Raw genomic sequence first — 21,820 nt, 5'->3', positions numbered from 1 at the left:
CTGTATTACTAGACAAACCAATTTCTATCGATGAACTGGAATGTCACAAAGTTAAAAACGTTTTAAACTACAGTAGAGCTTGTGATTTTCAAAACCTACTCCATATGAATATCTGGATTCAATGCTTCTGAGCTACCACGGACGACAGCGAATAAACACAAAAAGCCCACAATTCCGACAAAAATAGTATCAATAAGTTTATTAAGTGGTATGAATAGTCTGTTTTAGAATAAATGCACAATTGCAGACAGATCTGTACAGTTATGTTCACAGTTTAACACATTCCCTTTGAATTACCAACGTAGATTAAAAGGAGATAAGGTTCATGATAGACACAACAGAAATGTGTAATATTTTTCATTAAGAGTATCAAAATCATGCTTAGTAAAAACCTGTAATTGCCCTTTCAGTCTAAGAATTATAAAATATATATGAATGTATAATATATATTACAACTTATATTGGCAGACACACAAAAACCTTTACAAGCAAAAAGTGGGAAAAAAATGCTGATCTGTTGAGCCGCTACATTCGAGTATGTTTAGTTTATGACTGGATCAATGTATGCTTTTGGGAATGCTGTTTTGAATCTTACCTATAAAGTGCACACTGCATGGAGACATGAACACACACGCACACACACACACACACACACACACACTTTTTTTCTTTGTTCTCAGGAGGCTGTAGGAAGGGAGAGCTAAATAAGGGGAAATTTGATTGTAATTACGTTGGTACATTGAAATTCTGAAAGCAAACAAGTCCTGTCTGGTTCTTTGCCTCGAACGCTGACATTTACCCAACTAAAAGTGTCTCAAGATAAAAACTTACATTTACATTTGCATCACCTCCAAAGGGATCATATGATAGATACACTGCATACGCTTGATACAAGAAATGAGATATTTTGCTGCACTTAATGTCCTTATGCGTGTCCTCACTGAAACAATAATGCCCCGAGTGCAAGCAGCTTTCACATTTCTGAATAAAAAAAAAAAAAATAAAAAAAAAAATACTTTCTAACCCAGATTTCATTAAGTGCATTTTTTTTTTCCTGCATTGTGTTCCATAAAAGTGTGCGCGCAACAAAACGCGTCGTTCACGCTTTTTGAAGCAGATGAGGTGTGCGCTGTTTCAATTTGGGGGACTAGCATTAGCTGAGTTAGCCACGTAGCCGACAAATAGGTGTGATGTGGAAAACTTCACATTTCATCGGCGCTTGAAGGCAGTAAAAATACAAAGTGTTTCTTTTGACACGAAAAGTTTGTTCAAGGCGCATATGTGTATGGAAAGCACTTTGAGCATTTATTCCACAACCTTGGCATTCAGTACTAGTGCGCCCATTGTCCTCACGAGTAAGACAATGAAGCACACGAGTAGCATGTTGAATTAATGCTCATAGGTAGCCGTTAAAGTGGAAATCAAGAAAATGCTCCCAGCAGGCCCACTAGTAGAAACACGGCATTTTGATTAATATTGCGTTTGTGGAATATGAGTTAAGCAGCAAAATGCACCCCTTTTTAGCCATCTCAGGGGGGCGGCCATTTTCTCATTTTTGTCGACTGAATATGACATCACAACCGCTCAGGGCTCAGCTAACGACTAGGGATGTAACGACTCGCTCAAGCCCCGATTCGATTTTTGATTTTCAGTTCCCGATTTTCGATTAGATTCGATTTTTAAAAAAAATTGCTACCGTGCTTGTCTCTGTGTACTAGCGTGGTTCTGCAGCCATCCTCAAACGCAGTGATGTTTGGCGCAAAAGCATAATTTTCCAAAATGCTCTATGCATCTGGAATGAAAAAAAAGTTTCAAGACATCATTTTCCATCAACATTTAAGCAACTCGATTTTTCGATTAATCGAACCCACTAATCGATTAATTGGGGCGAGTCGATTTCATATCGATTTTCGATTTTGCTTAGCTTCAGAAAACTGATCAGCCGTGATTGACCGTTACCCGAGCCCCGAGTAGTTGTGATGTCATTTTCAGTCGACAAAAGTGACAAAATGGCCGCCCCCCGAGATGGCTAAAAACAGGTGGATCAACTCTTATTCCGCAAATGCAATATTTATCAGAATGCCTTGTTTCAACCAATGGGCTTGACTTCCCTTTTAACTAGTACAGGGACAAAAAGCTGGATATCAATGCTCCAACGGCTTTCCTCGTGTGTGTGTGTGTGTGTGTGTGTTTTGTAAGGCCGCAAGAGGGAAGCACTCTCAAACCAGCTGAGATGTTGCGATCCCTTTCAAAAGAGAACATGATTGGATTCCCCAAATTGTACTGGCAAACACGCTGTGAATGATTCGGAGGTTTTTGTGAGAAGCAGTAGGACACCAGCTCATATTCAGGTCAAAGAGGTGAAAGCGTCAAAGCTTGACCCAATCCGCACATTGGAGTCCAATATTTACTGTACACCCCCCGCCCTCCCTCAAAGTCCAAGTGGTACAGTCCGACGTTGAATCCAGCACCGGGTTTCCATCGGGTTGTCCCGAGCTGAGGTTTCACACCAGGAGGTGGCGCTTCTTGTGCAAGGCCAGGTGGTCGGAGCGGGAAAAGCTGCGCTCGCAGTCGGGGCACTGGAAAGGTTTGACTCCCGTGTGCTTGCGGAAGTGTCGCGTCAGCTCATCCGACCGGGCAAACTTCCACGTGCAGCCTTCCCACATGCACTTGTACGGTTTCTCGCCTGCAGGAACGCACAAGCACATGGAAAAAAAAAAAAAAAAATGCGTCAACGGTGTCGCAACGCAAGCCGCACAATCGAATGCATTGAGGGCCTTTGCTAACCTAAACAGTAGCACCGATCGAAGGATGTCAACGAAATATATTTTTGTGCAGGTGATTGCAGTTGTAATTTTCTGGGGCGCAGCCCTGCGTTGTGGCTTACGGCTTCAAATATTTGTTGTTGTTTTCATAGTCTTGTACGGTATCGTCTTGGGCGACATTGAATGTGTGGAGATTAGAGATGGACCGATATGTTTTATTCCGATATCGATTATTAGTAGTCAAGGAGGCCGATAATCGATATTCAGCAAAAACGAAAATATTGGCGTCAAAGTAAAAAAAAAAAAACAACTAACTCTTAACTTTGTTTAAATGCATTCAAGTGTATGTTTATTGAACATTTTTTTCAGTTTTGCAAAATGGTGATTATCATACATTTTTGCCAATAAACATCGTTGTTGTAAAAGTCTAACAAAAAGGGAGCTCCCGGCGTCTTACAAAAAGTGAAACGAAAACTTAAACAATAGCTCCCTATATTTTCAAAAGTAAAGAAAGTTCTCCAAAATTTCTAAATGACGCAAATGTTCAAATGTCACTCATCTTTGTTTTGATTTCAAACAACAACAAAAAGGTGCCGAATGTTGCCAGGGTCACTAGAATCTCTTATAAAATGAACTGAAAATTTTACATAAATAGTTCCTAAAATTTAACAGCTCTAAAAATGGATTTGTTATCGGCCAGCAGATTTTGAAAAAAAGGCAAATACTTTAATATAATATAGAATATCATAGATATATTTTAGGATACAGATAATCGGCATTTTGATGAATGTCGGCGCCGATAAATCGGTCCAACCCTAGTGGAGCGGCACCGAATGCTGTGCTCCGCGTGCACACAAAACCGAACAGCTCACCCGTGTGCGTCCTGCGGTGCGCCTTGAGGTGCGAACTCTTCGTGTAGACTTTGTTGCAACCGGAGAAATCGCAGCGGTGGATTCTTCTCTTCTTCAGCGAGTCTGGAGAGTCGGCGGGGAGAGGGTGCTGAGTGGCCGAATGGACAATAACCGACGGGTTGTTGTTGCCCCTAAACACACAACGAACAAGAGAGAGAATGGATCATGTTCCGCATTGAACCAGCAGGGGGAGTCAGTGTCACGTATAATAGAGGCCTCCGTTTTGCGGGAAGGTTGAAATCGCACCAGCGAACTGTTTATTGGCCGTCGGAGTCGAGCGGCAGCAGCCCTCCGGCGCAATAATCACAACGTCTGCCCGTCAGGAAGTTGCAAAAACGCCTACCGCTTTTTTTTTTTTTTCCCAGTGCACCACACCTTTTGCTGTTGTTGCGTCACTTTTTGTTTCCGAACAGGCTAAAAATAGTCCAAGTCCACTGCCTTTGTTAATTAATGACCTTTTGTTTTGACATAATTAAACGGTAATAGTCGAACATAATGGGCTGTAATTAATTAGGTCACACTCTTTTTTTTCCCCTCACTTTATTTTTAGAATAGGAGAGATGCAACTACTAGTTGAGGGGTTAAAGCTATTTTTATATTTATTTTAGTTGTTTATTTAGTTTTTTATGCACGAGTGTCTTTGTATTTAAGGTTTGAGTGGTTTTGTTTATCCGAGTGAGGGTAAACTGTGTAGAGGATGAATGATCGGGTGGTTGCAATAACCTGACGTGGTGCAAATTAACTCGTTCACTGCCAGACATTTTCAGTCCCTCTTTTACCCGTAATGTTTGAAAAAAAAAAAAAAAAAATCGAAAAAGATATAAATAAATTCCTGGGATTGAATGGCTGGACTGTGAAAAGACAAATAAATACGTCAATGGCAGTGAATGAGTTGAACTCAATTTCTAGCCAGTAGCAAGTAGCAAGAGGAACAATTTGAAAAAAAAAAAAAAATCTGTTGAGTTCGATTTTTATGCGGATTAAAACTAAACATTGGCACGCTGGTTCCAAAATTGCAGCCTGTTTTGTTTTTTGTTTTTTTTCTAGGACGTCACATTTTTTTCCCACAGCTTAAAAGCAGAATTCCACCGATTAGCTGCAGGAAGACTTGCCATCTTACTACGATTGGACTCATCTATTGCTACGTGGCAACTTGTTTGTGCAGTCACAATTGAGACAGTGTGGTGAGAGGCGTGTGCGGCTCCCGCTCGGTCAGCGCTATCAAAATCTGCAAACAGAGAGCTAGCGTGGAAATGAAAAAGATTAGCGCTGGCTTTTCTCTCAAAACATTGAAACCACGGGCGTACCGCTGTTAAGTGCTACTTCGTTTTTATGCCTTTTTTTTTTTTTTTTTTTTAAATTTTCAAAGCTTGGAACTATTCCATTTTAGTGTTTTTTACATACAAGCACATTGCCTTAAAATTGATTAAAAACAGCTGTCAGACCAAACTCAACAAAAATGTGATACTATACGGCTGTCATTCAAATAAAAAGTAGTGAAAACTAGGGCCCAAGAGCGCTCACTGATCGGAAGTCTCATGAGATTTGATGACATACCGCTGATGTTAGACACTGAACTATACTTTTTTTTTCAATTTCACAATTTTCCACAAATTTACTAGAGTGTTTGATTTGGAGATTTCCCTGTATTGTAATTGCTTGCAGGAATTGATTTGAGGCCTTAAAATGGAAGTCAACCCAAACATATTTTTTTTTCCCAAGAATATGTTCCCAGCAGGCCCACTAGTTGAAACACGGCATTCCGATTCATTTTGCGTTTGTGGAATACAAGTTAAGCAGCAAAATGCGCTCGTTTTTAGCCATCTCCAGGGGCGGCCATTTTGTCTTCTGTCACGGCTGACCTGTTCTCTGAATCTGAGCCATGATTGGTCGTCGTGAGCAGTTGCCATGTCATTTTGCAGTTGAGAGAAGACAAAATGGCCGCCCCCGGAGATGGCTAAAAACGAGTGGATTAAACACTTATTCCACAAACGCAATATTTATCGGAATGTTTCAACTAGTGGGCTTGCACAGAACATATTCTTGAAAAATGTTGCGTTCACTTCCCCCTTTAAAAAGTAAGACATTCATATACGCTCTTCACACTGAGCACAATGGGAGACAACATTTGTTTTTGAATCGGTTCAAAAGAAAAGGGAGTGGTCCCTACATTAGGGCGTGCGTGTGCGTGCGTGCGCGCGAGTGCGTGTACAACGGTGTGATAAAGTGGCGGTTAAAAAAAAAAAAAGCCCACGCAGGTTGTTGACATATGAATCCTTAACATTGAGCCATCCCGTGAGCCGACACGACCTATATTTCACGCACAGTACATGCTCGCATGACTTTTGAGAGGCGACGGCAGCGCCTGACAATCGCCTCAAAACGTACGCAACTACCTGACGACACTCGTCCATTAAGTGGCGGGTGAAAGGCCGAGGAATAAGAAGAGGCGAGCGATAGGAGGAGAAGCGGGGAGAGATTGTGGGACCTGCGGACGCCAGACGACGAGCGCTAAAAAAAAAAAAAAAAAAACACAGGAAGCGAAAAGGAGGGGGGCGGGGGGGTTACGAAAGACAGAGCAGGAAGTGGAAGAGTGGCGGCGACAGGATTCGGATGGCTGATATAAACTTGTAAGGCCGCCTCGTCGCATGGAGACCCTTAGCAAAGGAGACGGGCGACTGCAAGTAAAAGGAGAAACGGTGCCGTGAAGGAATTTGGAATGGAGATGCTATCCAATGTATCTCCTCCCTCATAATTGTTTCAAAGAAATACACTTTTTCCCCCCCCTCCACACATTTACTACAAAAATGCACCAATGTTACGCTGTAATAACGATTATGTGAGTTTCTACTAGAGATGGACCGATATGACTTTTTTCAGGGCCGATACCGACACCGATTATTAGTAGTCAAGGAGGCCGATAACCGATTTCGAGCCGATATTCATATTCAGTGAAAACGAAAAATATTGGCATCAAAATCTAAAGGAAAATGTACTCTTAACTTTGTTGTAACGTCTTTAAAAAAAAAAAAAAAAAAAAAAATGATTACAAGAAATTTTTAATCTAGAGAAATCTCTGTTATAAAATTCTAACAAAAAGTTCAGGGAGGGGTTGTCAGCATCTCTTAAAAAGGATCAAGGAAAACTTAAACAATAGCTCCATGTAGTTTTCTACAGTAAATTTCAAAATATCAACTTCAACTTTCACATATCTTTGTTTCGATTTCCACAGTTTTAAATTGATTTATTAGCGGCCAGCAGAGTTTTAAAAAAGGCCGATGACGATATTGGTCATATTCGTCAAAAAGCCAAATATCGGTGCGGATAATCGGTCCGTCCCTAGTTTTTAGGCAAATAGCGTTATCAGCAATACGCAGCCAGCTAGCGTTGGGTGAAGGTCAGCCGGAGAGTGACCTGCACACGTTGTCAAACTTACTCGTAGTCGTGCGGTATCCTGATGACCGATGACTTCATGTCGTGGCTGCCGTGGTGCTCGTGAACGAGCTCGGGACGAGGCTCGCTTTTGATGAGCTGGTGCACGTCGTGGCCGTCGCCTCTCCCGTCCAATGACTTTGCGGATTGACCTGGGCGGGGACAAAGTCATTTGTGAAGCCGACCTGGATGTGACCGTCCACCACACAACGGATCACTTGGGTCAAATTTGAAGAAATGCTGATGGATACATTTTATGTAGATGCTGTTTGCTAGTTGTTTTTGGAGTGTGCCCAGCACAATTGATGTGAATCAAACGCTAGGGCTGTGCAATTCATCGAAATTCAATCACAATTACGATTATTACACTCCACGATTACAAAATTGGTAATCGTAAAAAAACGATTAATATTCATTCATATCCAATGCACTGTGTTTATTTGCACCTTTTTTAAAAATGTTATAAGAGCAAACTTTATACATTTTGTTTGGTCCAAAAGGAACTTACATTTATTTGTCATTTTCTTGTTTTGCACCCAAAAATAAACGATTGAATAATCGTGATTTAAATTATTACCAAAATAATTGTGAGATTTTTTTTTTTTTTTTTAAATAATCGAGCACCACAAGCTTTTCACATGCTGCCAAAGCCATTCCCTTAGCTTTTATTGCATTGTTTTTGTGGCAGTGGATTTCTGTTGAAATTAAATTGTGACCTATTTCTTTTGATTTTTGGTTTTTACGGTTAAAATTCCATGATACATGAGTGAAAATGCTGAAGTATAATGTGCACTCTAAAAACAGTTGGGTTAAAAATAACACAATTTTGGGTCAAAAATGGACCCATCCACAACTTGGGTCAATTTGACCCAACTTTCTTTGCTTTTACAAAAAAAAAAAATTGTAGTTTTGAACAAAACAACCCCCCAAACTGTTTTGAGCAATGCAAGAAAGTGGGTCAAATTGACCCAATTTGTGCATTGATCCATTTTTGACCCCAAATTGTGTTCTTTTTAACCCAACTATTTTCAGAGCGTGCATTTTATTTTGGAGTGCGCTCAACGTGGATAAAAGCAACCCACGACGCCTCACCCGTCTTGTGCTCTCTGCTTCGATGACGATGACGGTCCTCGTCCGCCGTAACGGGTGGGCTCACCATTATGGGCTGGTGCAAGTGGAGAGGGGAGGGGTAGAGCACGGACAGAGGCACCATGACCGGAGACACCATCACCCCCGAGCTCTGGATGACGCCCGAGCCGGCGCCCATCAGAGGAGCCACCATGGACGGGTACGTCAGCGAGGCGGCCGGCGGCGGCGCCGGCGGCAGGGCGCGGGACGGCGACGGGTGGCGCTGGCCCAGCTGCGGGGAGGCGCGGCCGGCGGCGCTGAAAGGGGACGGCGGCGTGCTGAGCGAGGAAGCCGGCGACGAGGCGGACGAGCAGTGAGGCGAGGACGAGGACGAGGACGAGCGCTTGCTCAGGGACAGATCCACCGGCTCCAGCTGCGCGCGCTGCGATGCGTCGCCGGCGGCGGCGTGGGACGCGGCCAGCGCCCGCATGTGGCTGTGGTAGAGCTGGGCCGGGTGGGAGAAGATGACGCCGTACGGCTCCGGCGTTTTCACTAGCGATGAGTAGAATGACTGTGAAAAGAGAGGCGGATGCAGGAGAAGGAGGGGTGGGGGGGGGGGGGGGGAAAGGGAACAAAAGAGCAGAGTTGAAAGTTTCCGGCGGCGAAAACAAGCGTCTGGCTCGCAAACAACTCCAGGTCGGCCAAGAAACGTCAGCCGCGGCTTTTTGCTGTCGGGAATGTCAGAAGCGAGTGTTGATTAGGCCGCCGTCTGGCATTGTATGCAAACGTCCGCTGTACTGTGCGGCCTGTTTGTCCAGGAAGAGTCGGAATGTGGGAACAGGGACGTCCGGACGCGTAGCATTGAGTGCGGGTCGCCATGTGCGGGCTACCGACCGCGCGGCATCAAAAACATGCTCAGGCGTGATGCGCGCGCACACACACACACACACACACACCAGCGCGTGCCTTACCGTCTCCATGTCTGTCTTCAGAGGGTAATCATACATCAGCATGGCTGCAATGGCCGAAATCCTGCAAAGCACAACACACACATACGTTGAGACACTTAATCTGTTTCGATAAGGGAATTAAAGACGATATGTCATAAATTGTTATATATTGGGGGGTTCATATCTAGGCTTCGGCCTCCCAGTGTGGAGTTACAGGAGCTCACGGCCGTGAGATCTCATCATATTTTGGTGCCAAGTTTATAGAACGCATTCATAAGATCAAGATCAAGCTTTCGTTTTAGCCACGAGGTCGGATGAAAGCGCTATCCTGTGTTATGACTTTATGTGTTTCATATGAAGAAATCAATGTTTGACAAAAGGTCACAATAATAAAAAGTTGTACCATTGCTCTACGATAAATCATTGCCTGCGGCAGCGGTGTCCAAATTACGGCCCGGGCGGTGGGGGGGCGGGGGGGCATTTGCGGCCCGCCATCCATTTTTCTTACTAAAAATGACATTTGTCACGGGCCGATGCGAGGGCTAGTTTAAAAAAAAAAAAAAAAAAAGGTGGAGGAGGGCAGAGGTGCTATTAACAAATTGGTTCACATGCTGTAAAGCTTTTCTAGATATGCAAAGATACAAATAAACTATTTACGGCTAGAATAAAAAAAAAAAAAAAATTCTCCTTCGAAATACTGAAGAATAAAGCTAATTGAAATTTTAGAAGCAAAAGTGGTTTCTTCCGCATTCTGCCGTGGCAAAATCCAATTTACGAACGTATCACAGTAGTCATCCTCAAGTAACAGTTTTAAAAATAAAAATGGTCGGCTTACTGCAGTTTGACCTTGTTTGGGTTCTTAAAGTGAAGATGGGATTCGGCAGTACAGGGGTGGATCTAGACTAGTGGGGTACAGGGCCGTTGGCAACCCCAAATAAAAATAAAAAAAATTCTAAACAATCGCCTTATCGCTTTGAACAGAAAACTGCTATGTAACAGTTTTACTACAAACAACATATAATTGCCGGCGTGGCTGATTTTAGCGCGTTTAATGAATCAAAGTTGAACAATTTCAAAGTGGCCCTTGCATCCTTGCATTTTTATGAATGTGGCCCTCAGAAGAAAAAAATCTGGACACCATTGCTCTAGGACGTTCCAAGTATTTAAAACCTAGTCCATATATCTGAGCGCTTCTTCTGTTTTCCTTCTGAGCTTCAACCCTCAAGTAAACGAAGCGTAGCGAGCAAACCAGGACAATATGCACGCACACACCAAGTGTAACCACAAAAACTGTTCCTAGATAAGTGTGTGTGTGTGTTCATTCGAGCTTTTAGGTAACATGACCTGTGCTGAAAATGTACCTTAAAGGAGTGGTGTACGTGCACGTGTGTGTGTGTGTGTGTGTGTGTGTGTGTGTGTGTGACCTGATCAAAGTCCACAGCCAGGAGACAAGTTGGCCTTTAATTATTAACAAATGGGCAAGAACACAGGCCCTCACGCCCTTCCAGAACAGACCCACACAAACACACCAGCTGGGAGTCCAAACCGACCAATGGCAGAGCGGGAGACGCTTTGCCCGCCGGCTCAGGAAGGGCGTGAACATGACGACAGAGGCCTCGCCCGCGGCGCGGCTCGGGAGAAACAAAGAGCGAGCAGTCAGGTGTGGCCTGCGCGCGCGGATCCGCGTTCTAAAGCGGCATTGTATTGTGTCGGAGTTCGGCCGCGGGTCAAGCGCGCGCCCGCGGTTGCCAATCAGGTGACATCGGGGAGCACAAACAGACGTCTCGCAGCCCAGCCTATCTGACGACATTTCCGACGGCCTCGCCCCCTTCCAACTGTTTGGACAACGCTCGGACTGAGTGTGATTTCAACAATCAGGAAATAGTTTCACCTCAACGGTTTTTTTAACACCGTGTTTTGCTTGTTCTTTTGATATTAGCAAAGATGCTGTACGTAAAAGCTAGTTTGCAGAAATATGCTGCCGGCAAAGGGTTGTGTGTCCAAAAACATAAAAAAAATAAATAAAAGTAATACAAAACAAATAAAAGTGAAAATAAAGACAAATATGAAAAAAATATAATTGAAATAAAATCATATACATTTCCACATTTATTTTGCTATTTATTTTTTCATATTTTTACTTTTATTTTGTATTATATATTTTTTTTGTTTTTGCTCACCTGCTGTCTGAAGCTGAGCCATGATTGGTTGTAATCTGAGCCCTGGGCAACTGCGATTTGCAGTCACAACAAAATGACAAAATGGCCGCCCCCTGCGATGGATGAAAAGGTGGATTTTGCTGCTTGATTTGTATTCCACGACTAAAACATTATTCGGAAGTTTAGACCAGTGGGGCTGCACAGAACAGGACATTTGGGGGTTGACTTTCCCTTGAAATATTGGGACACTTTCAAACTTACTCTTCAGAAAGTGAAAATTCGGGGCGTTTGCTGAAAGTAATGCACACTGGGAAGACGTTTGAGAAGTTTTGGAGTCTGTCACTGATATTGGAGCTGGTAAAGGCTCGCTGCTCCAGCTCATCTTCTTCCTACCTAACTTTCAGTGTAACATACATTCAAAAGTGACTTTGAAAAATGAAATAGATCAAAATAACAGTCAGGAAATCCCTCCCAAGTGCTCCGCATTCCTGGAACTCCTCGAAAGACGCAGACGGTCGTCAAACATTTCCCCGCTCATTTCGCGTCGTCAAAGGTTGATTTATGCTCGGAGGGTTCAATCTTCTTGTCAAAACGTGCAACAAACACAACAAAAATTGACGGCGACACATGTGAGGCCACACACGCGCAATATGCACACTGTTGTGCATATTTTTTGAGTTATTTAGTCAAGCGTCTTTAGGTCCAACGATAATAAAGCTTAAGTCCGCATGACGAGAGACAAACTCTTCTCTAGGTTTGTATCTCGCACACAGAAGAGTGCGAAACGGGAAGTGACCGATGCAACACATGCCAGATTTGAAAACGGCAACATTAAGTAAAAGTGACAGTCAACCAGGAAAGGCCACGAAATAACAATAACCACTAAGCAGCCACGCGAGTAGCAGCATTGACCAAGTCAAACGTGAAGTGGGAATCTGATGTTCAATTCTCATTTGCAGCAAAACGATTGTTTGGTCGTGTTTGTGTCTCACAGTCACATCTAAACAGAGCCAGTCGTTAAAGTTAACCAGCACTATAAACAAATCTGCCTTGTCATATTCAAAGGGGAAGTCAACCCCCCAAAATCTTTTCAATAATAGGTTCAATGTGTTTGTGGAATATGGGAAATACGCCCGTTTTTAGCCAGCTCAGGGGGCGGCCATTTTGTCACTTCTGTCGACTGAAAATGACATCACAGTTGCTCACGGCTAAGCTAATGACCAATCGGGGCTCAGCTTCAGCTTCTTGTTACCTGAGCAACTGCGATGTCATTTTCAGTCGACAAAATGGCCGCCCCCTGAGCTAGCTAAAAAGGGGTGGATTTCTTCGTGGCTCAGCTTCAGAAAATAGCTGAGCTGTGATTGGTCGTTAGCTGAGCCCTGAGCAGTTGTGATGTCATTTTCAGGCGACAGAAGTGACAAAATGGCCGCCCCAACGTGTGGATTTTGCTGCTTAACTGATAGCCCACAAGCATTAATGTGATTTTTCCCATTGGAAATAATGGAACTATAATGTAACATTTTCAGGTGCCGTTGTAAAACCTTTACAGGCAGTTACATTTGAACATTCTTTACTGCCACACAAGCCTAAAGAAACAAGAAGCAATCTTAACACTGAGAAGTGATGAACAAAAGTATGGGACGAAATACAAGAAACAACTCTACGCCGCAACAAACTTCTACCACAAAAATGAACATTTTGCCTCTCTGACGGTGTCAATAAAAACCGAGCATTATTTGGCCATCATGATGCTGAATTTTCTCGGTTGACCTCATTATATTGCCCTGTATTGTATAAAGCTTCCCTTTTTGGTTATCGGCTCAAATTGACCCGCTGGAAATTACACAACGCAGCACAACATCCACGCAGTTGAGGTGCCGGTGTGCGCTGCACCTACTTTGTCAATAAAAAGTCGCCTACCTGTGTGTGCACTCTTCATGTGTGTGTTTGTGAATGTGGAGTGCGGTCGGCAAATATTGTCCTTTTAGGTCAGTGGAGCTACTGTGTGCTCAACCTCGCAAGACACCTCCCACTTTCACCTCCTCCTCCTCCTCCCCAGCCCCCCTCCCACCCCCAGCGCGTCTTCTTCGACGCCCCCTCCGCGGCAGCTCGCTTCCTACTTATCGGCTCCGCACGCTCTCCTCTCCCCTCTCGCTCCGTGAATGATAAAGAACAACATGACTGAGGGAGGAAAATATTGTGGCTTGGAGTCCCTGGCTACCGACTTAACCGCATGCCCAAATACACGCGCACACGGGTCGGCGCACGCACACACACAGTCGCGGAGAGCACGCAACCACACACCACGTTTCTGCTTGCTCAACAGAATACACACATTAAATCACCAAAGGCCTAAATTATAACAGACATGGACACATGCTCGTGCGAGCGCACACACTCAGACACACACGGGGGGGGGGGGGGGGGCGTCGTTGCGCGTGCGCGCTCTAATGGCAAAACTGCTGGAGATGATGAGATCACCAGAGAGAGCGCAAACCTCCAGACGACAGCTTTGTCCAAGAAACACGCCACAACTCACATTTCTCCACATTCTTTGTCGTCTTCACGGACTCATTTCCACTCTGAGCTCATTCTTACTTTAACACCCCCACCGCCCCCCCGCGCCTTCAATCCACCCCACTTACCCTTAAAGGACGGAACTGATTATCGCTGACTGTTTAGGATGCTAACTGCAGGTCTCATCAAGGTGGTGAGCTAATATCAGAGTTGTTTTTATTTACAACCCCAAGTAGTTGAACTTAGGTGTTTATATGACAACAACCTAGTAAAGATTTTTTTTTTTTTAACTTCACGCACAGTGTTGCCAAAATGATCGCCGTTCACAAGAACTGAAAAAGGAAGAAGACAACACTGTGATTATTGACATGCATGCCGGACCAGCAGGTGGTAAGTCACTTTGTACAAATGTGTATTAAAGCGGGAAATCAATCCAAACGGGTTTTTTTTTTCAAGAATATGTTCTATGCAGGCCCACTAGTTGAAACATGGCATTCTGATTAACATTGCGTTTGTGGCATATGAGTTAAGCAGCAAAATCCACCCCTTTTTAGCCATCTCAGGGGTCGGCCATTTTGTCACTTCTGTCGACTGAAAATGACGTCACAGATGCTCAGGGCTCAGATAAGGACCAATCATGGCTCAGCTTCAGAAAACAAGTCAGCCGTGATTGCTCGTTACGTGACCTCTGAGCAACTGTGACGTCATTTTCAGTCGACAGAAGTGACAAAATGGCCGCCCTCAGAAATGGCTCAAAACGGGTGGATTCAAACTACATGAATCTGTCTTTTAAATACTTTTGGACAACATATATATGTGCTATGTGTACCACCGGGTACTTCTCCAAGTACAGAGCGATACCAAAAAGGTAAATCAACTTCTGGTCGTTTAGTGGTCAAGAAAAAAAAATGAACACACACCCACACAAAGGCCAACATTAGCTTAACCTGTTGCCGTGGATGCAACGATATTGCACTCCGCAGTCTCCATCTTAGTGCAGTGTTGTGTTTTTCTGCTGCCCTCACTCGTCTTGAAGGAAATTTGTCCCCTTACCGCCAATAAATAAGGGAGACGGTTCTCCTCCATTGTTGTTGTGTAGGTCATATGTTATGACTTTATGTCATGTTAAGGTTTTGACTGTGACATACTTCCACATGCCCAAGCACAACTTTTAACAGATGACCGATTCTAGCACAACATGGAAACAGTACTTTTTTAATAGGGATGGACCGATCATCAGCCAGGCAGATTATCGGCGCCAATATTCAGCTTTTTTATTTATTTTTTTTGCATCGGCATCTGCCTTTTTTCAAATGTATTTATTTATTTATTTTAAATCTGATGGCCGATAATAAATCAATTTAAAACTGTGTTGACATCAAAACAAAGATAAGTGACATTTGAAAATCTCTGTCATTTTAACATTTTGGAGAACATTTACTGGACAAAAGTATTTGGAGCTATTGTTTAAGTTTTAATGTAACTTTTTTTAGACATGCTGGGTGCTCCCTGAACTTTACGTTTGATTTTTATAACAAAGATGTATATTGTCAAAAATGGATCACAATATTAATAAAAATACAAATAAATAATCATATGCTTAACTCAGTCACTGCCATTGACATATTTATTTGTCTTTTCCCAGTCCAGCCATTCAATCCCAGGAATTTATTTTTTATATTTTTTTTCAATTGTTTTCAAACGTTAGGGTAAAAGAGGGTGACGTTTCAACAAAGTTAAAAGTTTTATTTTACTTTCTAGATTTTGAATATTTTATAAAATATTTTCCTTTTATTGAAAATGAATACCGGCTCCAAATATCGGCCCCCCTTGACTAATCATAATCGGTATCGGCCCTGAAAAAAACACATTGGTCTATCTCTAGTTTTGAACAAACATTCATCTGAAATATGTGTGAAAAAAAAAAACATGGACGCATTTTCAGATAGCCAAATCAGGTAAACAAACAAAAACGTTTTGCTCCGTTTTCAGTCCAGGACGGCCACTTAACGTTCAGACTCAAATATATGAGCTCAACATCCACCAATGTTGCTTCTATCTCCATCATTATCATGATCATCTCCCTTCATCACCCCTCGCGTCCTCTGACTCACACCAGCACCGGGGCCCCTCTCTTGCAGAGAACGACAGTCTCGGGAGAGCCGGACACGAGGGGGGCCATCAGTCAGGCGAGATGAACCCAAATCTATCATTACACACACATGCACGCACTCAAAGACACGCCGCAAGCGGACACGCGCTGACACATGCGCGCTCTTCGAGTCGTGCAGAGAGTTGAAACTCTCCAGAGAGCGGCGGAAGCCCTCGCGCTGTTATTATTTCCACACGGCGTGATGGGTCGGGGGGGTGGGGGGGGGCGCTAAAGAAGAGAGGGAAGCCAGAGAAAAGGGAAGGGAACAAGGGGAGGGAGGAGGGGGGGGGCGAACGCTGCTGCTGGGGGCCTGTGGTTTCCTGTCTCACTGCCACCCCCCCCCCCCCCCCAAAAAAAAACACTTCACCTCCCTACCTAAATAATAGGAGAAGGGGAATGGAAGAAAAACAGCCACTCTGACCTAAACTATGTCCAACTGGAAGAAGCAAATATGACAAAACTTTAATGAACCTCAAACAAGGGGAGGTGGTGTGTGTGCGCGTGCGTGCGTGTGCGCGTGTGTGTTTGGGGAGGGGGGGGGGGGGGGGGGAGGCGGGAAGAGACAGATCCGGTGGTTGAGACGCAGGGGTTGTGTAACCGCCTGCGAGCGTTTCGTTTTACGGGGCCGTCCGTGTGTGTGCTCACTTCCTCGGCTTCTTCACCGACGATGACCAAATATTCGGCAGCCGCCAGTTTAATGTTTAGCTCTTATGTTCCACAAGACGTGCCCTTTGAGCAGTGTGTGTGTGTGTGTGTGTGCGTGTGTGTGTTGCACTCTCACGCATTTTGTTCCACCAGATAACATCAGCATGTTGATTCAGGGAAAGAGGTGCAAGGGGTGGGTGGGATATTGGGGGCGTGGGCGTGTTTGCGCGGAGGGGGTGGCGGCCCTCGAGACCAACTGGTGTCCAAATAATCATAAATAACTTTCCTTAAAGCTCCGCCAGTGCTCACAAAGGACTATGAAGTCAGACAAAGAGGCTGAGGTTGCCCCCGTTCCACTCAATCCGCCCCCCCCCCACCCCCCACGTCCACATCCCTCTCTCCTCCCTCGCTTCTCGCTCGTTGGCCTCTAAACAGGATGAGGGCTTCATATGCCAAGAGGAATGTGTGACGCAAGCCTCAGCCTTGAAACAAAGCACAGGAAACGTGGAGAGACACACGCAGCCAGGGGGATGGAGGGACGAAACCTCGCTGAGAGGATGCGGGGGGTAACGCGGCGCATCAGGTGTGACTCACACACCTGTCACCTCACACCGTGGGCTCAGCTCTCCCGCTCGGTCCACACCGGCATGGCATCATATTCCCTCCAAGTGACGAGTTTAAAGAGGAGTCTGCTTTTCTGTACAACTTGACAAATTCACATCACAACTGCGCAGTTATATAGGCAATTGAGACCATTTTGTCGCATGGTGCAGTTGTCCTCGATGAAATATACACTTACAAAAAAAAAAAAAAAATTGCAGAATTCATCTCTTGCTCACACACATAATTGGCCCTGAACTATGCAATGAATTGGACCTGGGCCCATTTCGTCACTGGTTACAGGTCTCCTCTTCAAATCAAACTGATTAAAAACAACAACAAAACAATCACAACTAATTGTCCTTATCAAAATAAAAAAAAAGTGAATTCATGTGTTCCAGGCAAAGTATCCGGGGAGTCTTGGAATCGAACCTCACATCCTTAATCGCCTCTGCGCATTCACAACCACTTGGTCACAGACAGCCCATTTCATTCCAGGACAAAACATCCCATAAGAAGCTGTCCTATTTCTGACACCCCGGGAATCCAACCTTCAACCTTTTGGTAACAGAATGCACTTGTAACCACTTAAATGTGGGACAAACGCACACATGCCACATGCCGGGAATCGAACCATGCACGACCATTTGGCCACAGATCCCACCACATCAAAAGTCCAAAAGCAACATGGTCACATACACGTACACTACAAAAATATAAGTATTCATAATAATAATTATAATAGTAAAGTTCTTTAAAACGATTATTTTAATTTAATATTAACAAGAGGGTCATTTTCAACGTGAAAGAAAGCCCTAAATGAGACAACAGTCACCGCCATTTAAAGATAATTCTATGCCACAACACACCCACCCAATGTCAGCATTCTTAATTGTTTTGTTTATATTGTTATTGGACGAAAGTGGTCAAACTCACCTTTCCGAGGACGCGGGAGCCGTCTACTTGCTGGACAAGGACTTGGAACTACTTTCTCCGTTTTTAGTCCGCTGCAAAGTGACTCTGCTTCGGCGTCACTCACATGAGAACAAGTCAGTCGGCTCCACGCGGTGGTGTCTACGCGCTGAGCGGTCGACAACTTCCCGAACTTACGAAACCCACTGACTTACTCGCTTTGTGTTTGCGTGTCTGCGTGTGTCTTGGTTATGTGGTGTAGAAACTGCTGCTGTCACATGATCCACACTCTGTTTTCTCCGCCGGGTCGGGCCGCTGGGCGGGACCGGGGCGGGGTGGTCCACTCCATTGTGTGTGTTTGAGTGTGTGCGTGTGTGTTGTTTTTACTCTTCATCAATAAGGTTGATTTCCCCATGACCCTGGTCATCCTAACAAGCTGACTAGAAAACGGATTGACGGATGAACGGATAAATCATATCAGAAACATTTTGCTTAATCTCCACCCATTTGAAATTACAGCGCTAATGTTTTTAGCACAGCACATTCGCCAGTTTTATGGCGTGTGCTACTGCAAATATTCCTAAAAGCCATCGGTGCAGACTGCTTGAAGAACTTTTTATATGACCACAGTTCCTATTTAAATTCTTACGAGAGCAAAAGTAGGCTGCGCTGAAAAAATCCTTTTAATGTCTTAAAACGGCCACACTTTTAATGCATTAACGTAATTGTTTTAGTTCCACTGCGCACCTGCTGAAGATGTTATCAGCCCCTTTACTGAACCTTTACAATCCTCTCCCTGTAGAATGTGAGATTACCATCATGTTATAAAGCACTGGTTGATTTTGAGCCCTCTCAGGAACACTCGGCCAGGAGGATGACCAACACATTATACAACATTGTTCACTATTCAAGGGAAAATTGCAGCCAGCTTCTCAACATCAGAAAACAGGTGAGCCGTGATTGGTCGATACCTGAGCCCTGAGCAACCGTGATGTCATTTTCAGTCGACAGAAAGTGACAAAATGGACGCCTCCTCAAATGGCTAAAAACGGGTGGATTTTGCTGCTTAACTCATATTCCACAAACACAATATTAATCATAATGTCGTGTTTGGACTCGTGGAGGCACATAGAGCATATTAATGAAAATATTTTTGTGGGTAAGAAAGGTTTAGATAATATAATGAAATACTGTCATGAAGTATATTCTGCCATTGACTGATAGGCTGACAGACACTGTCGCAACATGAGAAGTTTTTTTTTAAATTTTTTTAACCACTTTAATCTCAATCAAATTGACTTACAGTACCATACCTTGAATGTTTAGCCCAAATGTTACAACATGCTATGGTATGGTGGCATCTGTCATCATCGCTCTGTATGTGATGACCGTGCAGAACTGAGACATCTGCTATTTCCCAGATGATTTACATGTGAGTATAGGAGGCTTTCAACTCTAAAAGTACAACCGCATGGGCTCAAGGCGCTCAGTCAACGTGACAAGTGGAGCATTACATGAGGAGAATACGATGAGGTGACGGCTTGCAGTGTAGGATGAAGTGCCGCCATTCCAAATGGGTTTCTGTGTCAAGCATGACTCAGACATGGAACACAATGTACCGCACTTCAAAGTACACAGAAAGTGTAAAGGGACTTGAGATAACAAGTGGCATCATGAAAGGTTCCTATTTTTTTTAATTTTTTTTTTTTATATATCATCACGTTTTTCTCTGGATTTTGGGCGAAACCACAGATGTCAAACTCATATTTTTGATTAACTTCTGTTCAGAACTATTTTTCAAAATGATAATAAACAAACGCGGGGTCAAATATGTAATACAAGGATGGGCAACTTGAGGGCTGGGGGCCACATTCCGAGTGGCCCCGTGATTAATAAAAAAAAAAAAAAAAAAAAAAATGGGGGCGGGCGGGAGAAGGGAAACAAATTAATTTGTTCACATATTTTTTTTCCCAATATTTTTTTCAATGTTAAAAAAACTGAAAGTTGTTTTGTCTTTGATTTGTTTTTTGGTGGGATTTATTAATTGATTACAATTAAAAAATATATATATATATTCCCAATGCTTTTCAGTGGCCGTCAATTCCATGTGGATTTTCATTATTCCCAAAGTACGTCAATAATTTTAAAACGATGATAATGTTGATTTGTTCTTTACATGTTGACAAGACTCGCTCGAGCGACATTGTCAGTGCATTGCAGAGGTTCTAACTACTAACTACAAAATCTGGCCCATTTTTTATTTTTTTTTTCCAGTGAAATATCTTTCCAAAATGTACAACTGGATGTTTTTTTCAACATCAAGCAACCAAATATGTGTTCTTGCCCTGTAAAGGACAATCTGCTCACTTATCACCCCTCTCTACCTCCTCCACAGCTAGATTCTTCTTTTTTTCCGCCCACCTCTTTTGACGCAAGCAGTGCTTGCCCATCTGATAAAGAATAACAGCGGCCAACCTGTGCAAATATGCAAACTGGAGAAAGGCAAATCCCGAAGATGTAATCAGAAATATGGAAGATGTTTAACTCCGGGTAGAGAGTAAACCCCCACACCTTCCACTCACGGACATTTGTCACCCAACTTGCAGGGAGGCAGCCAAGGATTTGGGGCCCCCACGAAGATAAAATATCACTTTGGGACACTCTTCAGAGTTGAAAATTGAATCATCAACACTTTTGTCCTCCTTACCATTATGCAAACGAAGGAATGCTAATGTACAACTTGTGTATTATATAATCCTAAAATGTCACCGCGTAATCATGGCATAATAGATTCCACGCTGTTGTAAATGTGACCGAAGGTGTGGACGGAAACGACAGCACGTTGACTAAAACGCTAATTGTGACTGCACAAGTTCCGGCAATTACTTGATGGGTAATAAAATCTTCATGTAAACCTTTTCTCCGGTGACAGTCTTGTTCACACTCTTAGTTCCCGTTCAAGATGTGTATGCCTCCACATGGGAAACAGAACTATTGTACTACAATGTACTGCTACATGAACAGGTAACATCATGTTAAAGACAAACTATAATCTAATCTAATCGAATCTAATCGAATATAATCGAATATAATCTAGCGCATTTCATATGTAATCTCATAAAATGTTTGTTGTGGAGTATTAAGTCTTAGTTCTACAATGAATGAATGTGAGTAGCAGTTAAATTTAGGAGAGGGTTGGGAAAGTCAATAGGTTTACCGATTCGGTGCACCGATTTGTGCACAGCCCGAGTAATAAAGGCGTCAGGTAAAACCAATGGAATGAAGTGGAGCGACAGATGGAATACAAATTAGACTTTCATTTTTTTATGTACAATATTAACAATAGGCATCGTGAAGGAGTGGCAGGGACATTCCAAAATGGTGTTTTAAAAGGTGGCGTGTGTGCCTTTGAGATGATGCCAACCATCCTCTCCCGTAACTATCGTAATGGAGGAGATCATTATGAGTTGAATGAGATGTTGGCCTCCCGGGTATTAACACGTTCACACCGCAATTACCAGGAATGTTTGGTTTAGGGAAATTTTGGTGAACATAAAGTTGAACCCTTTCCTAAACTTAAAAGCAAAGTCAACCCCAAACATTTTTTTTCAAGAATATGTTCTATGCCGGCCCACTAGTTTAAAAACAAGGCATTCTGGTTAGCATTGCGTTTGTGAATTAAGACTTATTAAGCAGCAAAATCCACCCA

At 43.4% G+C, this 21,820-nt stretch overlaps 1 protein-coding gene and 1 long non-coding RNA gene across 5 annotated transcripts; one reads left to right on the top strand and one right to left on the bottom strand.

Moving 5' to 3' along the window:
• Nucleotides 1-184: 184 nt before the first annotated feature.
• On the bottom strand, nucleotides 185-18,389 carry klf3 (Kruppel like factor 3 (basic)). Of its 4 annotated transcripts, XM_086033643.1 has the most exons (7): nucleotides 13,206-13,264; nucleotides 11,307-11,398; nucleotides 9,148-9,208; nucleotides 8,201-8,747; nucleotides 7,113-7,260; nucleotides 3,638-3,807; nucleotides 185-2,686 (listed from the first exon to the last, which is right to left on the bottom strand). In XM_086033643.1, the coding sequence occupies exons 3-7, from the start codon at nucleotides 9,187-9,189 to the stop codon at nucleotides 2,505-2,507; spliced, it is 1,089 nt and encodes a 362-aa protein (XP_085889769.1). In that variant the 5' UTR covers nucleotides 9,190-9,208; nucleotides 11,307-11,398; nucleotides 13,206-13,264; the 3' UTR covers nucleotides 185-2,504. The 4 variants fall into 4 exon arrangements, with proteins under 4 accessions (XP_085889769.1, XP_085889766.1, XP_085889767.1 ...); XM_086033640.1 differs by lacking the exons at nucleotides 11,307-11,398; nucleotides 13,206-13,264 and adding an exon at nucleotides 18,136-18,389; XM_086033641.1 differs by lacking the exon at nucleotides 11,307-11,398 and having other exon boundaries at nucleotides 13,206-13,325.
• LOC147146394 (uncharacterized) lies at nucleotides 17,725-20,994 on the top strand. The gene is made up of 3 exons (XR_015087148.1): nucleotides 17,725-17,763; nucleotides 18,968-19,060; nucleotides 20,507-20,994. It is a non-coding gene; the product is annotated as an uncharacterized LOC147146394 (long non-coding RNA).
• The last annotated feature ends 826 nt before the right edge of the window (nucleotides 20,995-21,820 follow it).

This window comes from Filicampus tigris, chromosome 6, assembly GCF_054856515.1.
Source record: "Filicampus tigris isolate MCC_2025a chromosome 6, RoL_Ftig_1.0, whole genome shotgun sequence".
Classification (NCBI taxonomy): domain Eukaryota; kingdom Metazoa; phylum Chordata; class Actinopteri; order Syngnathiformes; family Syngnathidae; genus Filicampus; species Filicampus tigris.
The sequence above is the reverse complement of the archived record's forward strand: the minus strand, read 5'-3'. Positions and strand labels throughout refer to the sequence as shown.

What these genes read in the sequence shown, in the direction of transcription:
- klf3 (XM_086033640.1), bottom strand. Translation starts at nt 9,189, where the DNA reads ATGCTGATGTATGATTACCCTCTGAAGACAGACATGGAGACG. An exon ending in AAGCAGAGAGCACAAGACGG is followed by an intron (nt 7,261 to 8,200) that starts GTGAGGCGTCGT and finishes GTCCCCGCCCAG; the next exon opens with GTCAATCCGCAAAGTCATTG. An exon ending in AGGATACCGCACGACTACGA is followed by an intron (nt 3,808 to 7,112) that starts GTAAGTTTGACA and finishes TTGTGTGTTTAG; the next exon opens with GGGCAACAACAACCCGTCGG.